The 18845-nt window shown below is 37.4% G+C and overlaps 1 protein-coding gene across 2 annotated transcripts in view; it reads right to left on the bottom strand.

Moving 5' to 3' along the window:
• PREX2 (phosphatidylinositol-3,4,5-trisphosphate dependent Rac exchange factor 2) overlaps positions 1–18845 on the bottom strand; it is a 170199-nt gene that overhangs the window by 83142 nt on the left and 68212 nt on the right. For both annotated transcript variants that reach the window (XM_059861805.1, XM_059861795.1), the window contains 10 exons: positions 16850–16994; positions 15364–15464; positions 11495–11598; positions 10114–10163; positions 9508–9583; positions 8707–8779; positions 7400–7542; positions 7156–7248; positions 5736–5884; positions 1149–1234 (listed from right to left, as the gene is read on the bottom strand). In XM_059861805.1, coding sequence (XP_059717788.1) covers positions 1149–1234; positions 5736–5884; positions 7156–7248; positions 7400–7542; positions 8707–8779; positions 9508–9583; positions 10114–10163; positions 11495–11598; positions 15364–15464; positions 16850–16994 — 1020 coding nt within the window. The remainder of the gene's footprint in view (positions 1–1148; positions 1235–5735; positions 5885–7155; positions 7249–7399; positions 7543–8706; positions 8780–9507; positions 9584–10113; positions 10164–11494; positions 11599–15363; positions 15465–16849; positions 16995–18845) is intronic.

Below are 18845 nucleotides of genomic sequence, written 5' to 3'. Positions count from 1 at the left end.
CATGAGCTTCCCTCATTTTTGGAATTATCACTAATAGATTAAAGCTGCATTTAAAAACTTATACAGAAGAAAGTCATTGGAAATCACACTACCACCAGCTAGTGCAATCTCCGCTCCCCCCAAAAGGACTTAAAAATAAACATATAAATAGATCTTATTTAATGTCTCTCAAAAAAAACCCCAAATAAACAAAACCCAAATCTCTCTTCAGAAAACCCCAAGGTCCCAATTCAGCAAAGTATTTAAGCACATGCTGAAAATCTTCCAGGTTTAGCAAATCACACAAACAAGCACTTGCATATTGTTGAGGCTAATCGGAATAAAGTATGAGCTTAATGAATAATGATAGGCAGTTGAATTGAGATCCAGGTGCACAAATAATTAACACATCAGCTACTAAGTCTGTAGTTTATTAGTCTTTCTTTTGAAAATCTAATTTCTGGCACCTCAGCCTAGAAAAAATGTCATCAAACTCTGTTCAAATCTGGCTGTTTTGCAGATCAGTTCACTTTTCATGCCGCAGTTATGAAAGCAGGAGGGGGAAGGAGACACAACTGTCCCACAATTACTGAAAACACAGAGTTTGCTCCACCATAAGCAACATGAGACAGCAAGAAATAATGCTTCAACTTCTTTTAGCACAAGAGCACTGCTTAAAAACATTGAGTTAGGACAGCAAGCGTCTGAAAAATCACATCCCAAAACAATATTTACGTGAACCATCTGCAATTACTAAGACAAAGCCACTAACATGCTTGAAAAGATTTGTAAAAAGCACATTTCTTAGTAAAATGTTTTCAGAACATTGAAGAACCACACAGCCACCTGACAAATTAACACACAGGTTCCCAAAATGCAGTTGTACTGCATCCTTCAGGTACTCCTTAATCTGCAAAGAATGCTCAGCTTTAACTTTCCTACATTGGTATAGCTACATTTCTTAAAAAGAGTTGGAAGATGTATCCAAGCTTACAGAGTTTAAGTACACAAGAAAATTACATTTAAGTTTATTTAGTATTGTTTGCTACTATGGGGAAAAAAAAAAAATCTAAGATGGATTACTGGACCTAATTTTGACTTATCTCAACCAAGTCATTTAGACACAAAATGTACATTTAGCAGTACCATTGACAGTTCTTATGGCTTACCTCTCCCAACAGCATGGACAACAGATGGGCCAAAACCCCGGATTTGGAATCCCAGTCCATCTGCAGAGTCAGGAATCTTCACTGTCCTGATACAAACAAAGATTTAACATGGATGTAGCAAAAAGTTGCATTTTGTTATTCCACAGCATGTGGGTTACAAGGGTGGAAAACTCCACACTTTTATTCAAATCAGTTTTCAGATTTTGCAGCATTCATATTCGAAAGACTGTGCACCACCAACCTCAGAAATAAGAGCAAGCTGAGACAGCACAAACAATCTATTTCACAGGGAAATTCAATATGCTCATTATAATCAAAACACCACCTTAGCTTTAAAATTCCTCCCTGTAAGTTGCCATAGCACAGCAACACTGAAAGCCCTGGGAAGGCAGGCAGTCTCTCCCAGCCAAGAGGACAGAGCCTGGGGACCAGAGAGCACAGGTCTGATCAGAGAAGCTGCAGAAGACTGCAGAACTCAGATCCACACTACATTTTAACAGAATCACACAATGTGCTGAGTTGGAAGGGACTCACAAGGATCATCCAAGTCCAACCCCTGGCCTTGCACAGACACACCAAGAGTCACAGCATGTGCACAGCGAGAGCACTGTCCAAACAAAACACCTCTTGAGCTCTGTCAGCCTGATGCTGTGACCAGTTCTCTGGGGAGCCTGCTCCAGTGCCCAACCACCCTCTGGGTGAAGAGCTTTTTTATACTATCCAACCTAAACCTCCCCAACAGAATTGTAGGCCTTTCCCTCGAGTCCTGTCACTGGCCACCACAGAGAAAAGGTCAGTGTCTACCCCTCCTTTTCTGCTCCCAAGGAAGTAGCAGAATGCAGTGAGGTATCCTGTCATAAAAGGAAATTTTGTTTGATAAGCAGGACTTTCCTCTCATGAAGCCGTGCTGGCTGTGACCAATGCCTGTGTTGTCTCTCAGCTGTTTTTCAATACCTCCCAGAATAATCTTCTCCATCATTCTGCCAGGCACAGAAGTGAGACTGACAGGCCTGTAGTTTCTCAGGTCCTCTTTCCTGCCCTTCTTGAAAACTGGAATGTTTGCCAGCTTCCAGTCTGCTGGCACCTCTTCAGATTCCCAAGACAACTCAAAAATCATCAAGAGAGGCTTTACAACGACATCAGCTAGTCCTTTGAGGATTCTTGGACAACCCTCATCAGGCCCCACAGATTTGTACAGTTCCAACTGAAGCACCAGATCTCACACTATTTCAGGGCTGGCTGAGAGTTGATCATTCTCACAGTCATAGACCTCCAGCTCAGGGCACTGAGACCCCCTTTGGACCACTACCCATGTCAAAGATGGAGGTGATGAATAAATCAAACACCTCTGCATTGTCCCTGTCCCCATCTGTGAGGTGACCATCCTGTAAGAGGTCTATGTTATTTTCACATTATTGCCATTAATATACTTGAAAGACTCCTTATTGTCCCCCACATTTCTGGCCAGCTTCAACTCCAGTTGAACTTTGGCCACATGGATTTTCTTCCAGCGGTGGTGAGCAGCATCTCTGCATTCTTCCCATGTCACTTGGCCTTGCTTCCATTGGGAATACACTCTCCTTTTTAGCTTTATTTCCAGAGAATATTCCTGTTCAACCAAGCCACTCTTCTACCTCATCTGCCTGACTTCTCAGTTTGGGAATTGCTTACTCCTGTGCCCTTAGGAGGTGATGTTTAAAAAGTGACTGATTGACCCCAAAAACTGCAAAGACATTTTCACTCTGAAATAATGAATCCCATCAGGTCTTAGTCAACAAGGTGTTGAGTAGATTATCCTGTGGTCAACAAACCCAAAACATTTCTGCTGACACCAACTTTGGAGCCATGTATTGACATAATGCCTAATCCTATGGATATTATTCCTTGTTACTGGAGAAATCAACAAAATCAACTACCGTGCTCCAGATCCCTCTACCAATCATCCCAGGGCACTGTAGTCTTTTTTGACTGCCTTCAGACTTCCCTGTTGTATTTCATTGCTGCCAGTTTGAACAATCATTAGCAGAGAGTAATCAGACGGCCTTACTAGACTGGATTGTTTTCCAGTAATATCCCTTATCTGAGCCCCTGGGAGACAGCAGACTTTCCTGTGAGTTGGGTCAGGTCTGTACATTGGACCCTCCACTCCCCTTGGAAGGGAGTCTCCCATCACAACTACCCTTCTTTTCCTCTCAACAGAGGAGGTCTCAATGCAGGGTGCAGGTGGTGTCATTTCAGGAGGCCACACCATCCCACAAGGATCTTGACCCATCTGATCTGTTGTTTGGCCTTCTAGGTCCAGAGCCCCACACCTGTTGTAAAAGGTACCAGTCCTACTTGCCAAATTCAGAGAAAGAGGGACCTTCACATGCTGTGATGTGCCTCCAGCCTTCATCTTTATCAGACCCTGGCTAACAGTCCTTTGGCTAATTACCCTGCAGGGCTCTGAGTCTGTCTGCTTTGTCACCACAATGGAGGTTCAAGACTCCTGGGAGTCTGAGACTGTAGCATTGCTGAAAATAATTGCTCTCTCTCTTTTGCTCATTCACTCAAACACTGCACAGCCTGTTCACTTCTTCCTGCAGCTCCACCTGCAACACAGCTCCTCAAACACAGCACGCTTCTGCAAAATAACTCTTGTAGTCCCCAGCCTCACAAAGAGGCACCAGGCACTCCCAGCAGCTCGTGCCCCTCCTTGCTGAGTTTTCTTGAAATAATATTTCATTGCAGTTTTTCTGAGCAGCTACAGAAATTAGCTACTGAGTTCTCTAAAGTAAGAAGCACCCGCTGCTGTTTGTATGACTTGTAAGCACATTGTGCTGCGCTCCGGCTTGGTCTAAGAACAAGAGTAACAAACTCACCTACAAACCTAACCAACAAAACCACGATTCTGACAATCAAAACTCACATCTACTCCTTCAAATTAAGCCCTGAGCTCACGAAAAGTAAGCTAGCATACCCTCATGATATCAGCTCAGAGTCTACAAAAAGCAACACAGCTGCATTAGCCCTTATCAGAGCTAGTTAGGTCATGCATAACAGCGCACTGATTTAACTTTGCAGCCTTTCCATCTAGAGCCAGCTCTGTTATTATTTCAGAGATCTTTGCCCCAAGCTCCATTTCCCATTGCAAAAGCAAATAAATTCAAATTGATGCTGAAAAGTGATTTTAAAATACATTTGGACTGTAGCAAACTTGATTTACAGGCAGTGTTGAATAAGAGAATTGCATCATTTTTTGCACTTTTTTTCCCTGGTATACATAATGTTTGGCAGTTGGAGATGATTATCATCAGAGGTGAGATCCAAACTTCATTGAAGTCTATATGTTTTTTTAAAATGTCCTCATATATTAACTATTGATACCATCTATTTGATTGCATTCTGAAACTGCTTTGAGAACATGCAAATAACTATGAAAGACCAACACTGGCAGTTTAGGCTAAGAATTCAGGAGAAAATTGTCTTCTGTGAACTCTGCTGTGCTAGCAGCAGCTGCTGACAAAAAGGAGGGAACATGAGAAACAAATTTGACTTCTGTGAACTCTACATTCACTAGACCATCTCTCTCAATCTTGAAATTCACCCACAAGTTGAGTCAGAAATTAAACCAAGATCTGCATTAAAGAAAGCATAAAAGGCATCATATCTCAGCCTTTCTACAATCCTGTGGTCTGGGGATTTATTAATTGTTATTTTTGTTTGTTTGGGGGTGGGAACAGGTGTTGTAGTATCAGTCCAGATAAGCATCATTGTCATTATGCCTTATTTATTTTTCTTAGCTCTTTTTCCTGTTCTGGGTGCCATTTTACTTCTCAAGACAATTTTGCTTATCAAGAGGAGAAACAGATCTTCAATCTGCCACTTAACCAGAGCCATTCCTGAGCAAGGCACTCTCTATGCTGTATGGTAACAGAGAATTGTACCTCTTTATTCTGTAAATTTTGAATAAAAAATTACTTCTGACAAGTTTTTCTTAGTCTCCTTCTTCTTTGTTATGTATAACCTAGCAAAAACTGCATTAACTTTACTAATACACTTATGCTCATTTACATATTTACTGAACCCACCTATTAGGCTTCACTTTGTATTTCTTTTACATAACAAATCTTGTGTTTAGGTAGGAATGGGAAAGTCTGCACAGAAATGCATGTGTTTGATAAAGATGAGGAGCTGTTTATTTCCTCCTGCTGTTTACATAACCAGCATACAAGTTGAAGGGGCCCATGAGACCACAGAGTCTGACAATGACAAACCAGCAACTAATCCCCAGACACAGGAATTTGTTTAATACACACAGGGAGAGATAAGTGATCAAAACTGACCATATAGTCAATGAAATTTCATTTAAACTTGCAGTACCTGCATGTATTTACAGTGGCAGACCTAAAGTACTCACGTGATTCTTTTGCTGACTCACAAACAGGATAAAACAAAATCAAGGCAAATCAAATTGCTTGACTTTGCAAAGTCAGATAAGATACAGCATCTATAAACCCTTTACAGTAGTGCTCTCTGAAGTTCCACTGGTCTGAAAATTCCCTTCAATTGTTGTTTGTAAAATTTCCCAAAGGAATGATAACTCACTCTCGAGGTTTGGTGCTCACAAGAACCCTCAGGGGCTTTCTGCTGTTTAAACAGGCTTTCAGGAAGCAATCCACTTCACTGAAGGGTCGCAGAAAAACCAGGTCACCGTTAATGGCAAAGATTTTCTTCCCAACTTCCAAGCCTGCCATCTAGAAAATAACAACAGTTGTGTACATGTTTGCTTTTTGTAACCACTAACAATATGTTTTCTTTTGCTGGCGTGCAACCCCAACAGAAAAAATGTCATTCCCATTTTATTTCCATTCTTTATGATTCCTTCACACACCATGCACAGGAGACTTACACCACAAAATGTTTCTAAAACTGGTTAACTTGATATGAAGGGTAAGCACTCATCCTGAAGAGAGCTAAATGCAAGACCTCGTATTAATCAAGATTTTGTGACAGTATTACAATATCAGTTCACTTTTTAGTAATTAACACAATAGCTTTGATTGAGCCATTTATTTTATGACAGTGCTTAATTTTTTATCGACCATTTTCCAAAGGAACTAAAACTTCTTTTCAAAAAGAAAGACCCAATTAATATTTTAGTAAGTGAATATTTGCTAAGTTCCAAAACAAAGAGTTTTTAAACTCTGGTCTAACAAGAAAAGCACCATTACAGTAGAACTACAGGAGTACAAAGAGTGGCTCAGGGGATGGGCAAAGCCCTAGTTCCATCTGAGAATACGGCAGAACCTCACTGACAGAAATTACCTCATTTAGCTCTGTGGCTGAATTATATTATTCATTTCCTGTGTCTATTTATAATTTAAATTTCTTCTCCACCATGAGATTTAGAAAGCCTAGAAATCTAAGTCCAAGTTTTCTTCTCATGAAAGAGCATCATACTTTATCTTTACATTTACAGAGACTCCCATGCTGCTCAGCAGAATCTTAATTAACCCAAAGAGAATCTAAAGCAATGCTACCAAACAGGAAGGCTGTAATTTATTCATTCAGAGTCTCAAATTCCAGATTTTATCTAAAGCTTGGTACATGCTTTACAACAAAATATATCAACTGCAACTCACAGACTAGCTCTATACCCATTCCATATTCTGCCAATAATGTTTATTTTAATTATGATTAATGTCATCACTGGAATATTATAAAATTAAAATAAAAATAAAATTACAACTTTTATATCATCACTCAATATGACAATTTAGCTGAGCAGAAAATAAATGTCAAAACAATATTTTAAAAAGAAAACAAATCAACCAACCAACCAAAAACAACAAAGCAAAATAAAACAAAGCAAAAAAAAAAAAGGGAAAAACATTGATAGGCACAGCTTTTTCGGTATGTGTTCACTGTCACCTTCTACTACTCTAGACTTTCCTACATGATGTACAAAACATACATCTGTGATCAAGTAAATAAAACTGGGGAGATAATTTATAATATTCCATACCTCAGCATTTGATCCTTTCTCCACCACTTTAATAATTGGCACCTTATTTTTATCTTCTAAACCAAAACCATAGGTTCCTTCATTAGATTTAATCTGTAAAATATTTTTTTTAAATATTGTTCAGAAAGGCATTAATAAAAACTGAAGTATGTCTTTATTAAATAACAATAAACTGTCCTAATATTTTGTCATTACGACCAATTTTTTTATTCATCAAAGCACACAGTGATGGTGTTTCACTCACCAGTAATGACTTGGCTATGACATTTTCCACTACTTTCAGATCATGTTTCATGAGTCTGTGCTTCATATTTGATCCTTCCATTTCTTCATCCGCATAAAAACGGAACAGCAGTGGTTCATCTTTAAATTCACTTTTCTCTAACACTGTAAGACAGAAACCCAGACATATTAATCTTTATTTTCTTCTGAACTTTTGAATATCATGTCTTTCATGAACCATTAAATACTGAACATGCATACACCTATTGAATGCTAGCAAACTATTGTTTGTGTGTGTGAATTGAGGGAAATCTTTTAACATAGACAACAATTGTCACTTGGATTCATTACAGAGAGATAAGTATCACTAAGCTCATTTTTTCAACTACAACACCTGGATTCCACCAAGCTGAGAAAGATGTATTAGCCTGAAATAGTTTTAGTGAAAATAATAAGCACAAGGTTTCTTCCTAAAAGGGATTTTAAAACATGATTTTGAAAAGTTCTGCTGGACAGCTGCTGAAGATGCTCACCACCAAGTTCTGGCATTCTCCAGACAGTGAAGCATGCTGGATTTAGAATTAGAAACAGGTTTTCTGGGGATGTGGAAGCAAGCAGAACAGCCCATGGATGCAGTTTGTGTGTTCAAAAGTCGAAGGAAAAAGAATGAACAATACTGGAGAGTATCTTCTCAACACCTTGTCTAAACAAACTGATAAAAAGTATTTCTCCCTCTTTTCATTTCAGTAAATGACCTACTACTTCAATCCTTTCACTGAAATCTTCCCTCTGATGGTATTAAATAGAAATCTTCCCTCTGAAGGTATTGTTCACCTTAATTTTGGTGCTGCACATATCTCTGGTTTCCTCTCCCTTCTTTGTTCCTTGCTATCCTTATGATTTTCTCGTTTTTCTCCAATCCACTTTCTCCCACTGTCACCACTTTTTTGAAGTCATTCTCCTTCATACCTTATTAATTCCCCCCAAAATCTCACATTTCTTTCTTATGTTATTTTTTATTGTCTCATCAGTGCCAACATGCATTACTTTCTTAAGACATTTCTTGCAAAGTGACTAATAAAACTGCCCCCACTAAATCCTTTAGCAGATTAATTCCTCAGCACGTGCTATAAAATTGGATATAATTTTCAGAGTATACAATAGCTATTTTTTTCCTTGCAGACTGCAGCATCAATCTCTTTAGTGATACAACAGAAGAACTTTCCATCTGTTCTGTAATATCTTTATCAGCCCCTGCATTTGCTTCCAACTGTGCATATAACATTAAACAGAAAGTAAGCATAGCTTGTACAGAATGCATTTACTTACCATGGTGCATAAACCCATTATCACAAAGAGCTACACCAAATATCATAGCTTCCTCCCTTGTCCGGCAATCCCCCTGTTAAACACAGTACGTTTATTAAATGTATTTTAAAATATTAGTAAAATGGAAACTGTGCAAAATGGTATCATCCCACAGGGATGGCAATTACTGTAGATTACATTTGCCACCACCACCTTTATGTATATATTTCTAGCATATATATACGTATAAAACAGTATCTACATGTTTATCATAGAACCAGACAGCAGTTTGGGTTGGAAGGGACCTTTATATGCTATAACACTCTATAATTACAAATAAATAGGAAAATACTTCAGTAAGGCTGCATTCTCCATAAAAATTGAACATAACAGAACCTATAAGCATCAAAGTTTTCAACTATTATGGAACTAGTGCATGTTGACAGAGTGAACAGGATATCATGTTGTTTTTTCTCATTCATTTAAAACGAAACAGAATTGATGGCAGCAAATTGGTACTGACTTTTTCTCATCTAGTTAGTAATTTAGAGTTTCTCATTTCATTTCATTTTAAGCCATGGACAGTATTATATGCTGAATCACAAAGCCAAGTGTCATCAAAACATTTCAATTCAATTTCAGATCAGGAAGATAAGAACTATAGGGATGAAAAGCATAGCTGATGACAGTTGATTTCTGTTACTTTACTGGTTTAAGAGGATTACACTACACAAAGTGTTTGTATGTTGTTCTTGATATATCACTAGCTTTCAAGTCAGAATTTAAATGAAAACATACATAAATCCAAAGGTGTCTACTTGCCTGGGCAATCAACCAATCTATGAATTTGTTAGCCATAACCACAGATTTGTAGGTTCTCAAGTGATAGTCTTTATCCCTGTTCAAAATAGCACAAAACAATTTATCAAAATCAAACAAAAGCTCAGAAGAAAGAGAAAAATACTTGTCATTTATAAGCAAGTTAGTGCAAGCATGAATTGAGCACTTAATAATGGTTGAGAAGTTTTCTCTGGAGGAAAAAAATAACAAATTAAATCTCTTGTAGGCAGAAAGGAGGAGGCTGATCACAACTTATTTGGGTGATATTGTCACTGGAGTATGAAGGCAGGTGTATTGTTCTGGGACCATTCAAATGAGGTAATGGTGTATTAGTAAAGGAGTGCACTAATATATACAGTAAGCATATCCATCAGGACCTAGGAAGCTCTAGAAGTCCATTAAAAAAGTTATATTGAGCAAAGTTGGCAGCCATTTGGTGGTTCAGTTATGCTTTTTGTCTTGACAGCATTTCAATCTTATCTGATTACTCTCAAAAGACCAATCTTGAAAGGATGGGTTAGGTTCCTGTATCTTCAGATCATGTACTTCTTCCAAATGACTCCCTCAGGATTTCCCAATTGGACTCACCTAATTACTGGGGTAAAGAGACTGTGAAGGCGACAGTACAGTCGTACACCCTGTTAAAGAGAAACAGGTGGTGAGTTAACCACACACTCACGTCAAAGACAAGAGGCAGGGACATAGTAAGGAAGCCTGAATGCTGTCAATGCATTTCATTTACATAGTAAAAAGATCTGTTCAAATTTCTATGTATTTTCATGTGCCAAAACAATGTTTCCCGATAACAATACTGATGAATAAATTATGAGAAGAAAACCATTTCCTATCTAACTTAAGCTTACTGAGACACGTGCAAAACAGATTAGCTTTAAGGTAGGATTAAAAAATTCTGAAGGTTTGAAATACTTAGAAAGAAAAGCACGCAAAAAATAAATCAACATTTCCATGCATTAAGGTTGTCCCAAACAGTGGTCTTTATTCTACACACAACTCTGTAATTAAAGTAAATACCACTGCATTTCATTATATGCATCAATACTTTGCTTACAAATTAGAATTATAACTAATAAATTTAAAAAATGCAAGAAGATTTAAAGATTAAAAATGTTTTATATTAAAAGCAAATAAATTATACATCTGCAGTAGTTTAAGAAACTACCATCAGAAAATTGTATTTTAAAAATAAAAACACATTAGTATTACTTAGGAAACTATCAAAAAGCAATTATGTTTACAACATGCAAGTATAATGACTAAAAGTTGTGTCAAATTAGATTCCATCCTACTTTGCTCTGCCTAGGAGCTCAGTATTGTAGATTCCTCTAGATGCACTTTATATTAACAAGTGGAGCAAAAATTAAATTATACTGCAGCAAACATTAAATTATACTGCAGTGTAATACCAAAATGCAGACATTTTCTACTGACTCCAAATCATGACAAATTTGAATATTAATGAGTTTAAAGGAAACTTTGATCAATCTTTTCATTGTTGTCAGTAACACAGATGGGTAGTATAACCTATTATGTCTAAACATCTATGGGACTATAGATTTACTGCCTAGTAAGGACACTAATAAAGGACACTCAGATTTTAGAGAAATCTGAAAGCAGTTTCCTATACATCTTCATATCTATGAGAAGGGACTGAAAAATACAATAGACTGAAGCTCAGCTACAGGATTACCCAGAAACACAAGCAATGCATCCTGCACATGAAACCACTAAATAGCAACTATATCTACATATTAGTAAACTGTAATTTTGTATTTAAAATGTGTAAAAATTAACCAAAAGCTTAGAAATGGAAAACTGAATTTGATTCACATAAATATAGATTGGTAACTGTGAAGGGATGTTGTTTATCCCAGCAAACCTTACATTACTTTTCAAGCAGAATCTCAGTTTCCTAGTTCTTTCTAATAATAGCAACTATTTTATTCTGTACCTTGGAGATCACATCCTGCATCTCATTTCTGGGATAGTATGTTCCATCATCATATCGGAATCTGTACAGCATGTGTTCAGGTTTGAATTGGTGCTTATCTGTAACTAAATTGAAAGGGGAAAAAAAGGGCATTGTTAGATGACTTTCTGAAGAAACCAATGACAGAGAAGAAGGTCAGCATCATTTCTTCTAATAAGAGCCCTGAACACAGCAATAGGTTTATTTCAAACAGGGAGGCAGGGAAGCCCAGTTAGATCATCTGTCCTAAGCTCCTTTAAGCCACTGGTGACAATATTTCTTAAAACATTTAAGTAGTACAGAAGAAAACTGTTTTAAGTCACAGGGCAAAGAATAAGGAGGACAGTCAGGGGACAGCATGAAAAATTAGGCACTCAAATCCTTTCAGTCTTCAGTAATTTTGCAGAGCTTATCAAGCAAATAGCTAAATAAGACTTATTTTCAACTATTCATATTATTCTTCCACATTATTTTCTGTCCTCATTCTTGATGAGGCCAATCTCAGATGATTCAGTATATATACAAACACTTCACAACACATTTGACCAGTCTTGTAGTGGCAACAAAGGAGAGAGGAACATCTCCCTCTACATAAACATTCTAAGTGCAAGAGACTGGCAATTATTATGAAGATGTTGATAATCTATTTCCCCAAGGACCTGGGAAAAAGGATGTTAACAGGTGGAATTCCAGATTTTCACAAGATTCCAGCAATGAACCTCACAACTTCAAGTGTTTTCTCAAAAGAAGTCATATCATAGGATACAGAAGTTCTCCTGGAAACTCCACAGCTGCAAATCTTTCTGAAAAACAGCTTATCCATTTGATGGTTGAGGACAGGCTTAGGCATTATCACCATCCTAAGATAACTGCTTTATTAATTACAGCTTTACTTGCAGTTGTAAGCTTAAATTTTGAAAGTCAATTTACATGTCATCAACTGATAAAGGAGGGTGCTGTAATGTCTTCCTTTATCAGAGTAACACACCTGAGAAAGTTAGGTAATTCTGTACATGCATTCCTATAGCAAGTGATTAAGCCATCATACATAATTCTCTTCCAAAATTTAGTTAGGCATCATAAAGTTTGCATAGTGAGGTGCCTTCTGTCTGTGTCATTTTTCATGCTCCTTCAAGCTCCTCAGTATTTCCACACATCATCTGATACACAGACATAAAAAGTGAACTTCATGTATTAAGAGGTTTCACCAGTGTCACGAGCAAGAGCAAAATAACATCTCTACCTGCATTTGATATATCTACTCATAGTAAAGCCCAGGACACTACCCCAATTGCCTTGAACTGATGGTTATTCAAAATAATTCCTAAGCTCTTTTACATATCATTGCCTCTAAATACATGAGATACAGACTACAAAATTTTTCACATATAATGCCTAACATAAGTATCTATGTGAATTTTAATGGATTGTGACCATTTAACTAAAACACAAAAGACGTCTTCTAGCTCTATAATTAAAAAAAATATTCCTACTGTTGAAGAAAAAGAGTGCATTCCTATACATTAACAAATTAAAAGAGTTCTTTATAACCAGCAAGTTCCGAAAATAAAAAAACACCATCAAGACAGTTTTGCCTAAAGCCAAATTATTCCTCAGTCTTACAGGGATGGGCTGGGAGGGAAGCAGGATGACAAAGCACCTTTCCTTTCCTGCATGCCCATGACAACAGAGCAGGCTACACCCTCTGAGGAACACAAGCACCACTCTGTCTCTGCAGTCCCAACTGACCACAGTGTGCCAAAAACTAAGGGAATTGCTCCACAGAGCTGGGTTTCAAAAACTTAAGCTCACAAAATGCTGCATTACCTCTAAAATAAGAAAGGCCAAGTTGTTTTGTGTGTCATTTCCAACACTGTACCCATATTTATGCTGGGATAGTATTTATATGGCACACATTATGAAAAGGGAACTGATCAAGGTTTAAACTGGTCTTTTAATTTTTTTGCCGAGGTAATTTAAAATCAGATCATTACATCAGTCCAAGGAACTGCACAGCCACATAAATACCTATTCATTTTAAAACTATCTGATATTCGGTTTATTTTTGTAACTACAAAGCTCCTTAATCCATTGAGACAAGGTTTCCATCTCTAATCAGCTGCAGCAAGAGGACAAAGTACCTCACTCCGTTGAATGGTATCAGTCATTTCGGATATCAGAGAATTCCACAAGGTAGATTTAAAATAGCAGCATACAAACAGATTTTCCCCCTTATATAAAAGTGGAGGGGGAAAAAAAGGAAAAACTGTAACTTTTCTGCTTGCTAGAGTTCACACATCAGGAAGTACAACAATGTCCATCACAACATGATTCTGTCATTGCTAGAATGAACTCCAGCACAGTGACAATAATGGCCAGCCTACTGAATATGCAAGCTCTCAACAAAGGCCTCTACAATATTTGCAATGTAAATAACAGCCAAACGTTCTTCCTCCCTTGCTCCCTCTGTGAAAACAGATGGTTCATTCAACTTTATTTTAGGAATGCTATTTTCAGTGAACTACAGCTGGATTCACTATTCAAAGTAGCATGTCTGGCTCACATTTCTATGCTCTAATATAATTACCCTTTTATCTCATGAAGTTACACAATATTCATTTAACTTTGCATTGAGAAAATCTATGGGTGTATTTAGGATATAAATTACAAGATCAGGAGAAGAATCTCTGGCAACAGAATCATTCCATTGAAAACAGTTCAGTGTGTGTAGTAAACATAATAGCATCTGACATTTGAATGATGGTGGAAGAAAATAATGGAGACTGACATTAAAGAAATGACGTCTACATGACTACTGATTAATAACCTTAATATTTTTCCTCCTACTCTGCATATGTTTAAAACACACACAGCTCAGTGGCACTATGTTTCTCCCACTTTCTTTCCAGTCAAGGACACTAAAATCATTGCAAAGAATTTAAATTAAGTATTTAATTAGCTGCTGGCTGGAGTATAGAAGTATTAAAATGTATATTATCAAAGATTCCATCTAAATTTACACCCTGTATCTATGATGGCAGGGTAACTAACTTGACAGCTTTGTTTTGAGTGACTGTACCTATGATATGTGATTCTGTAAAACATGGCTTCAAAACCAGAAGTTTCTCCAGTTTACTTATATGGTCCTGTTAGACTCTACCTTGTAATAACAACAGAGATAAGGGCATACTCTGGTAGTAGAAAAATGCTGTCAATGCAAATTACCTTCAGAAATCAAACCTTCTTTCTGACTAAAAAAATGAACCCTGTCAGTGATACTTCTCTCCACAATAAGCTAAATGCAGAGAGTTGACTGCAAATTTCAGCATCAGAATATCAATTTTAGTAACTACACAATGTAGTGAAGAGAAGGCCTTAAAATTCAAAAGATTAAACTGCTGGGTTACAGATTCATCAGCTCCACTTGTAACACCTAACAGATGAGCAGGCACATTTACCAAAACAGCCAGCTGTGACTCACCATCACGTAAAATTCTTAGTTGAACACCTTCCCTAAAACGCCTGGCCTTAATAAAGGTTAGAATCCTTACAAGCAGCGTACTCTGTGCTTCCCCAGAATTTCTTTTTGCTCAGAAAAGAACAGCAATGTTTCTCTAGGTCCTTTTTCCTGATGTTGTGATCCCAACAGCATAGAGAAAATCTGATTAAATCAGTGGAGCCTTTCCCAGTAAGTCTGCTATGGATATGGACAATGGCCCCAAGAGGCCCCTGGAAGAATATAATGCAGATTCCACAAGCTGTCTTGTGTTAAAGACCATCTTTTAGTCAAACAAAATTAAGTCCATTCTAGTTACCTTGAAAACAAGTTAGTTAAAACTAACTCTATTTACCATGGTGAATAATGCCGTTCTCTAGTAAAGCTTGGCCAAGATGAACACCTTCTTCAGACTTGTGTATCTCTCCAATTTCCAACAGCCAGGACACAAATTCACTGAAAAAACAGATACAGAAAACAAAGTTTACATCTCATACCACCAGATCTACTGCATGTCCCTCTCCATCACTAGTGTTTCTTACTAGTCTTGTAAATGATTCTTTAGCCTAATGATCCTCAAAATGCTGTACCACCTTTAAAAAACTCCCTCTTTACAGCTTTTCTTTTATTTTGACATAACCACGAATAGTTTCCCATGAGATGTCTTTTCTGCTCAGAAGTTTTCCACGCATGAAGTAAACCTGGCACAGAGTAAAGATTTTTCATGTTTTCTGGGATATCCTCAACTGGCATAGCTGCATTTGATCAGACAGACCAACACAGGGCAATCCCAGGCATTCCTGCTGCACCTGTCCAGGGCAGGTATGCCACGATGGCAGAACATAATCACAGCATGACAGAACAGTAGGCTTGTTAATTCCAAGGTGTCTCAAACATATTGACATCCAGAGCATATATACCAAGTATACATATTCATGTGCAGAAAATGCTTGGCTTCTACCAAAGCAAAGCTGATGCAGTTCAGAGACATTGGATCTAGGGCACATAAGATGCGCTTGCTACAAATCAAAAGAGAAGTGCAATGAGGTAGGGCAACCTTCACATTCATGGGTTTTAACTGGTGACCCTGGGAGCAGCAGAAGCATTCTTCAAAACAGGTCACTCCAAAGACAGCACTGAAAGGAAGCCATTTGATGGTAGATTTAAGTGGCTCCTCAGCATGAGTGTGTTCTTCACTTGCATCCAACAAGTTCACTGAGGAAATATGATTCTACCATAATGGAATCATTAATCTTAATCTTGAATTCACTTCTCTTCAGCTGTGTCATAAGTGATAATCTGTCTCCCAAACAATTTTTTTTTTTTCATAGACACATTTTAAGGGCATCTATTTCTTTTTCAGTCTTCTCAAGCCTTAGGCATAATAAGGCATTATAAAGATCCTCCTGATAATTTAAATATGGAAACCTTATTTACTAACTCTGCTCCTGACCTTCAAGAAAGAGGAGGACAGAAACTGTTTTAAGAGACAGACATTACTTAGGTGGAATAAATAAAATGTTACACTCCAAACTAGTCATTCCAGAGACAAAATGAATTTTATAATTTGGGAACTATTTTTTGAGAGAAACTAATTCACTTGATGCATTTCCATATTTTCATCATGCCCTCTGCAGCCTTGTCTCTTCAAGAGAACTACTTTGCAAAATGAGAACACATTCAGAAATTTCAGACTGACCATTTTACATTCTGGCTAAATTCTGTGAGGCAAATAGGTCTAAGAGACATTGCAAATCAAGTGCAGTTTCTACAGAATCCCAAAGAAGATTTAAAATGGGGTTTAGATGGCAAGACTTCATGCTAACAAATGCATATAATACCTTCCAAGAAAGCATTTGGGGAAAGTGGTTAATTTCCTCTTCCTGTCTTTGATGAGATTCCCTTGTTTGCACATCATTTTGTACAATCTTTCTCCTTGCTCAGAGATCATCACCCAAGTGTCCTGTTCCATGCCCAATTTTAAACCTGCCAAAAATGCATTAACATTTTATGAAGCGATATAGCCATTATATCTCCGTATCTTCCCTGAAATGGAAAAGCAATACTGATACTTTACATCCAAAAAAACCTGAAGAACTGGTTTTCATTATTTTCTCATGATCAAGTTAAACCACGAACATCTGATCTTCATAAAGCCTAACCAAAATATATTTTTCTCACAGAGAAGTTAATTTGTTAGTCTATCTACATCATAACTTATTTTGCAGTAATAACAGACACCAGTATATGAACATTTGCAAGGGAGCAGTCACGGCTTCACAAGTGTAAAATAAGGAGTCTCAGTTTTGCACTTGCCATGTGATAATAAAAAGATCTGCACTGAAAGGAATATTTTTCAAATTTCCAGTTAATAGAAGTAACAAGTTATCAGGTATACATATGCTGGTTTCACACAGATAATTCGCCCCTATTCCAGAAAAGCATTCAGGCTTGGCAGGGGAGTTGGAACCAGATCTTTAAAGCCCCCTTCAACCCAATATATCCTATGATATTTCATAGAGTAAGGGTCTGGTACTTCTTTGGTTCTGAAAATACAGCCTGAAGAAATGTGTCTGTCATGAGAAGCTAACAGTGGTACTGGGAACAGAACAAGGATTGTCTCTCATCATCCATGAATCAGACAGCAGTGATGTCACACAAACAAATAAAACTTGGAGTGTCCCAGGGAAAAGGGAAAAGAAAACTGAACTAATACTACTTCTGGAGCTTATAGGATGTTGATGCTGTTATTTGTATTGACATTTCAAGTAAGGTCATCACAGTATCACCAATCTTAAAGATGACCACCTTTGAAATAAATTTCTAACTTGCTGAATGCCTCAGGGGTTTACAGGAAAGCCACCAAATTGACAGAAAATTTCTGCAAGAAGTTTCCAATACATCTTGATTTCCTCTAGCAAGCAAATGCAGTCTACAAAGTGGTCCTAGTTTATAATTTTATCACAAAAGCTGAAAAATCTGCTAAATCACTTAATTCATAGCATTTGTTCAGCTTCTGCTAGATGGATTCCAAGTAAAAGCAGAGGTTTCGTTTCTCTCAGTCCATTGAATCTCTGAGTCTTCCAACTTATTTGGTTTTTGACAATTCTGTGTTGCAATCTGAATCTATGTATGTCTCGTCTCCTCCTGGTTTCATGGTTTTCTCCTTGGTGGCAAACCCACTGACAGCATCAGGACCTGAAAGCTTCCCCAAATCATAGGATGCTAAAATCCTAAGACATGCATTGGCTTTGGGATGGCTACCTCAGACTTCCAGCTTGCCAAAGTTTACCTCCAACTCATTTCTATTATCAGCTGCTCAGTTGATTAGTGTGAAATAGTAAGAATTATTCAATATAAAATACTACTTACTTACTCTTTGTATTTCTTGCCTAAAGCAAAAGAGCCTAAGGGAGACATGAAACTTAAAAGAGAAGTAAGATTTACTGAAAATGTTTTAGTCAGTTCCATACAAGGTCCTGTACAGAAGCAGACAAACCTGGGGCTTTTGCATTTGGCACTATGTCTACCACACTGCTTTTTCATTTTTTTAAACATTTCTCATATTTGAAAAGTGTTGACTGTTTAGACCTCTAAAGCATCTTTTTAACTTTTCTGCTACAAATTCCTGATGACACTACTGATAAGCCAGTGCTGAGACACCCTACTTGAAACCCTGATCCTACAAGAGATTCTAGAACATTCAGTATTCAACTTTAAAAGATCAAAGAAAATATTGTTAGTGTCCATCTACAACAGAGGCACAAACCAACAGTTCCTGCAACAGGCAATGGAAAATCTACACAAATCAGGAAAATAATCACAGATCTAAATACA

This window comes from Haemorhous mexicanus, chromosome 1, assembly GCF_027477595.1.
Source record: "Haemorhous mexicanus isolate bHaeMex1 chromosome 1, bHaeMex1.pri, whole genome shotgun sequence".
In the NCBI taxonomy this organism is placed as follows: Eukaryota; Metazoa; Chordata; class Aves; order Passeriformes; family Fringillidae; genus Haemorhous; species Haemorhous mexicanus.
The sequence above is the reverse complement of the archived record's forward strand: the minus strand, read 5'-3'. Positions and strand labels throughout refer to the sequence as shown.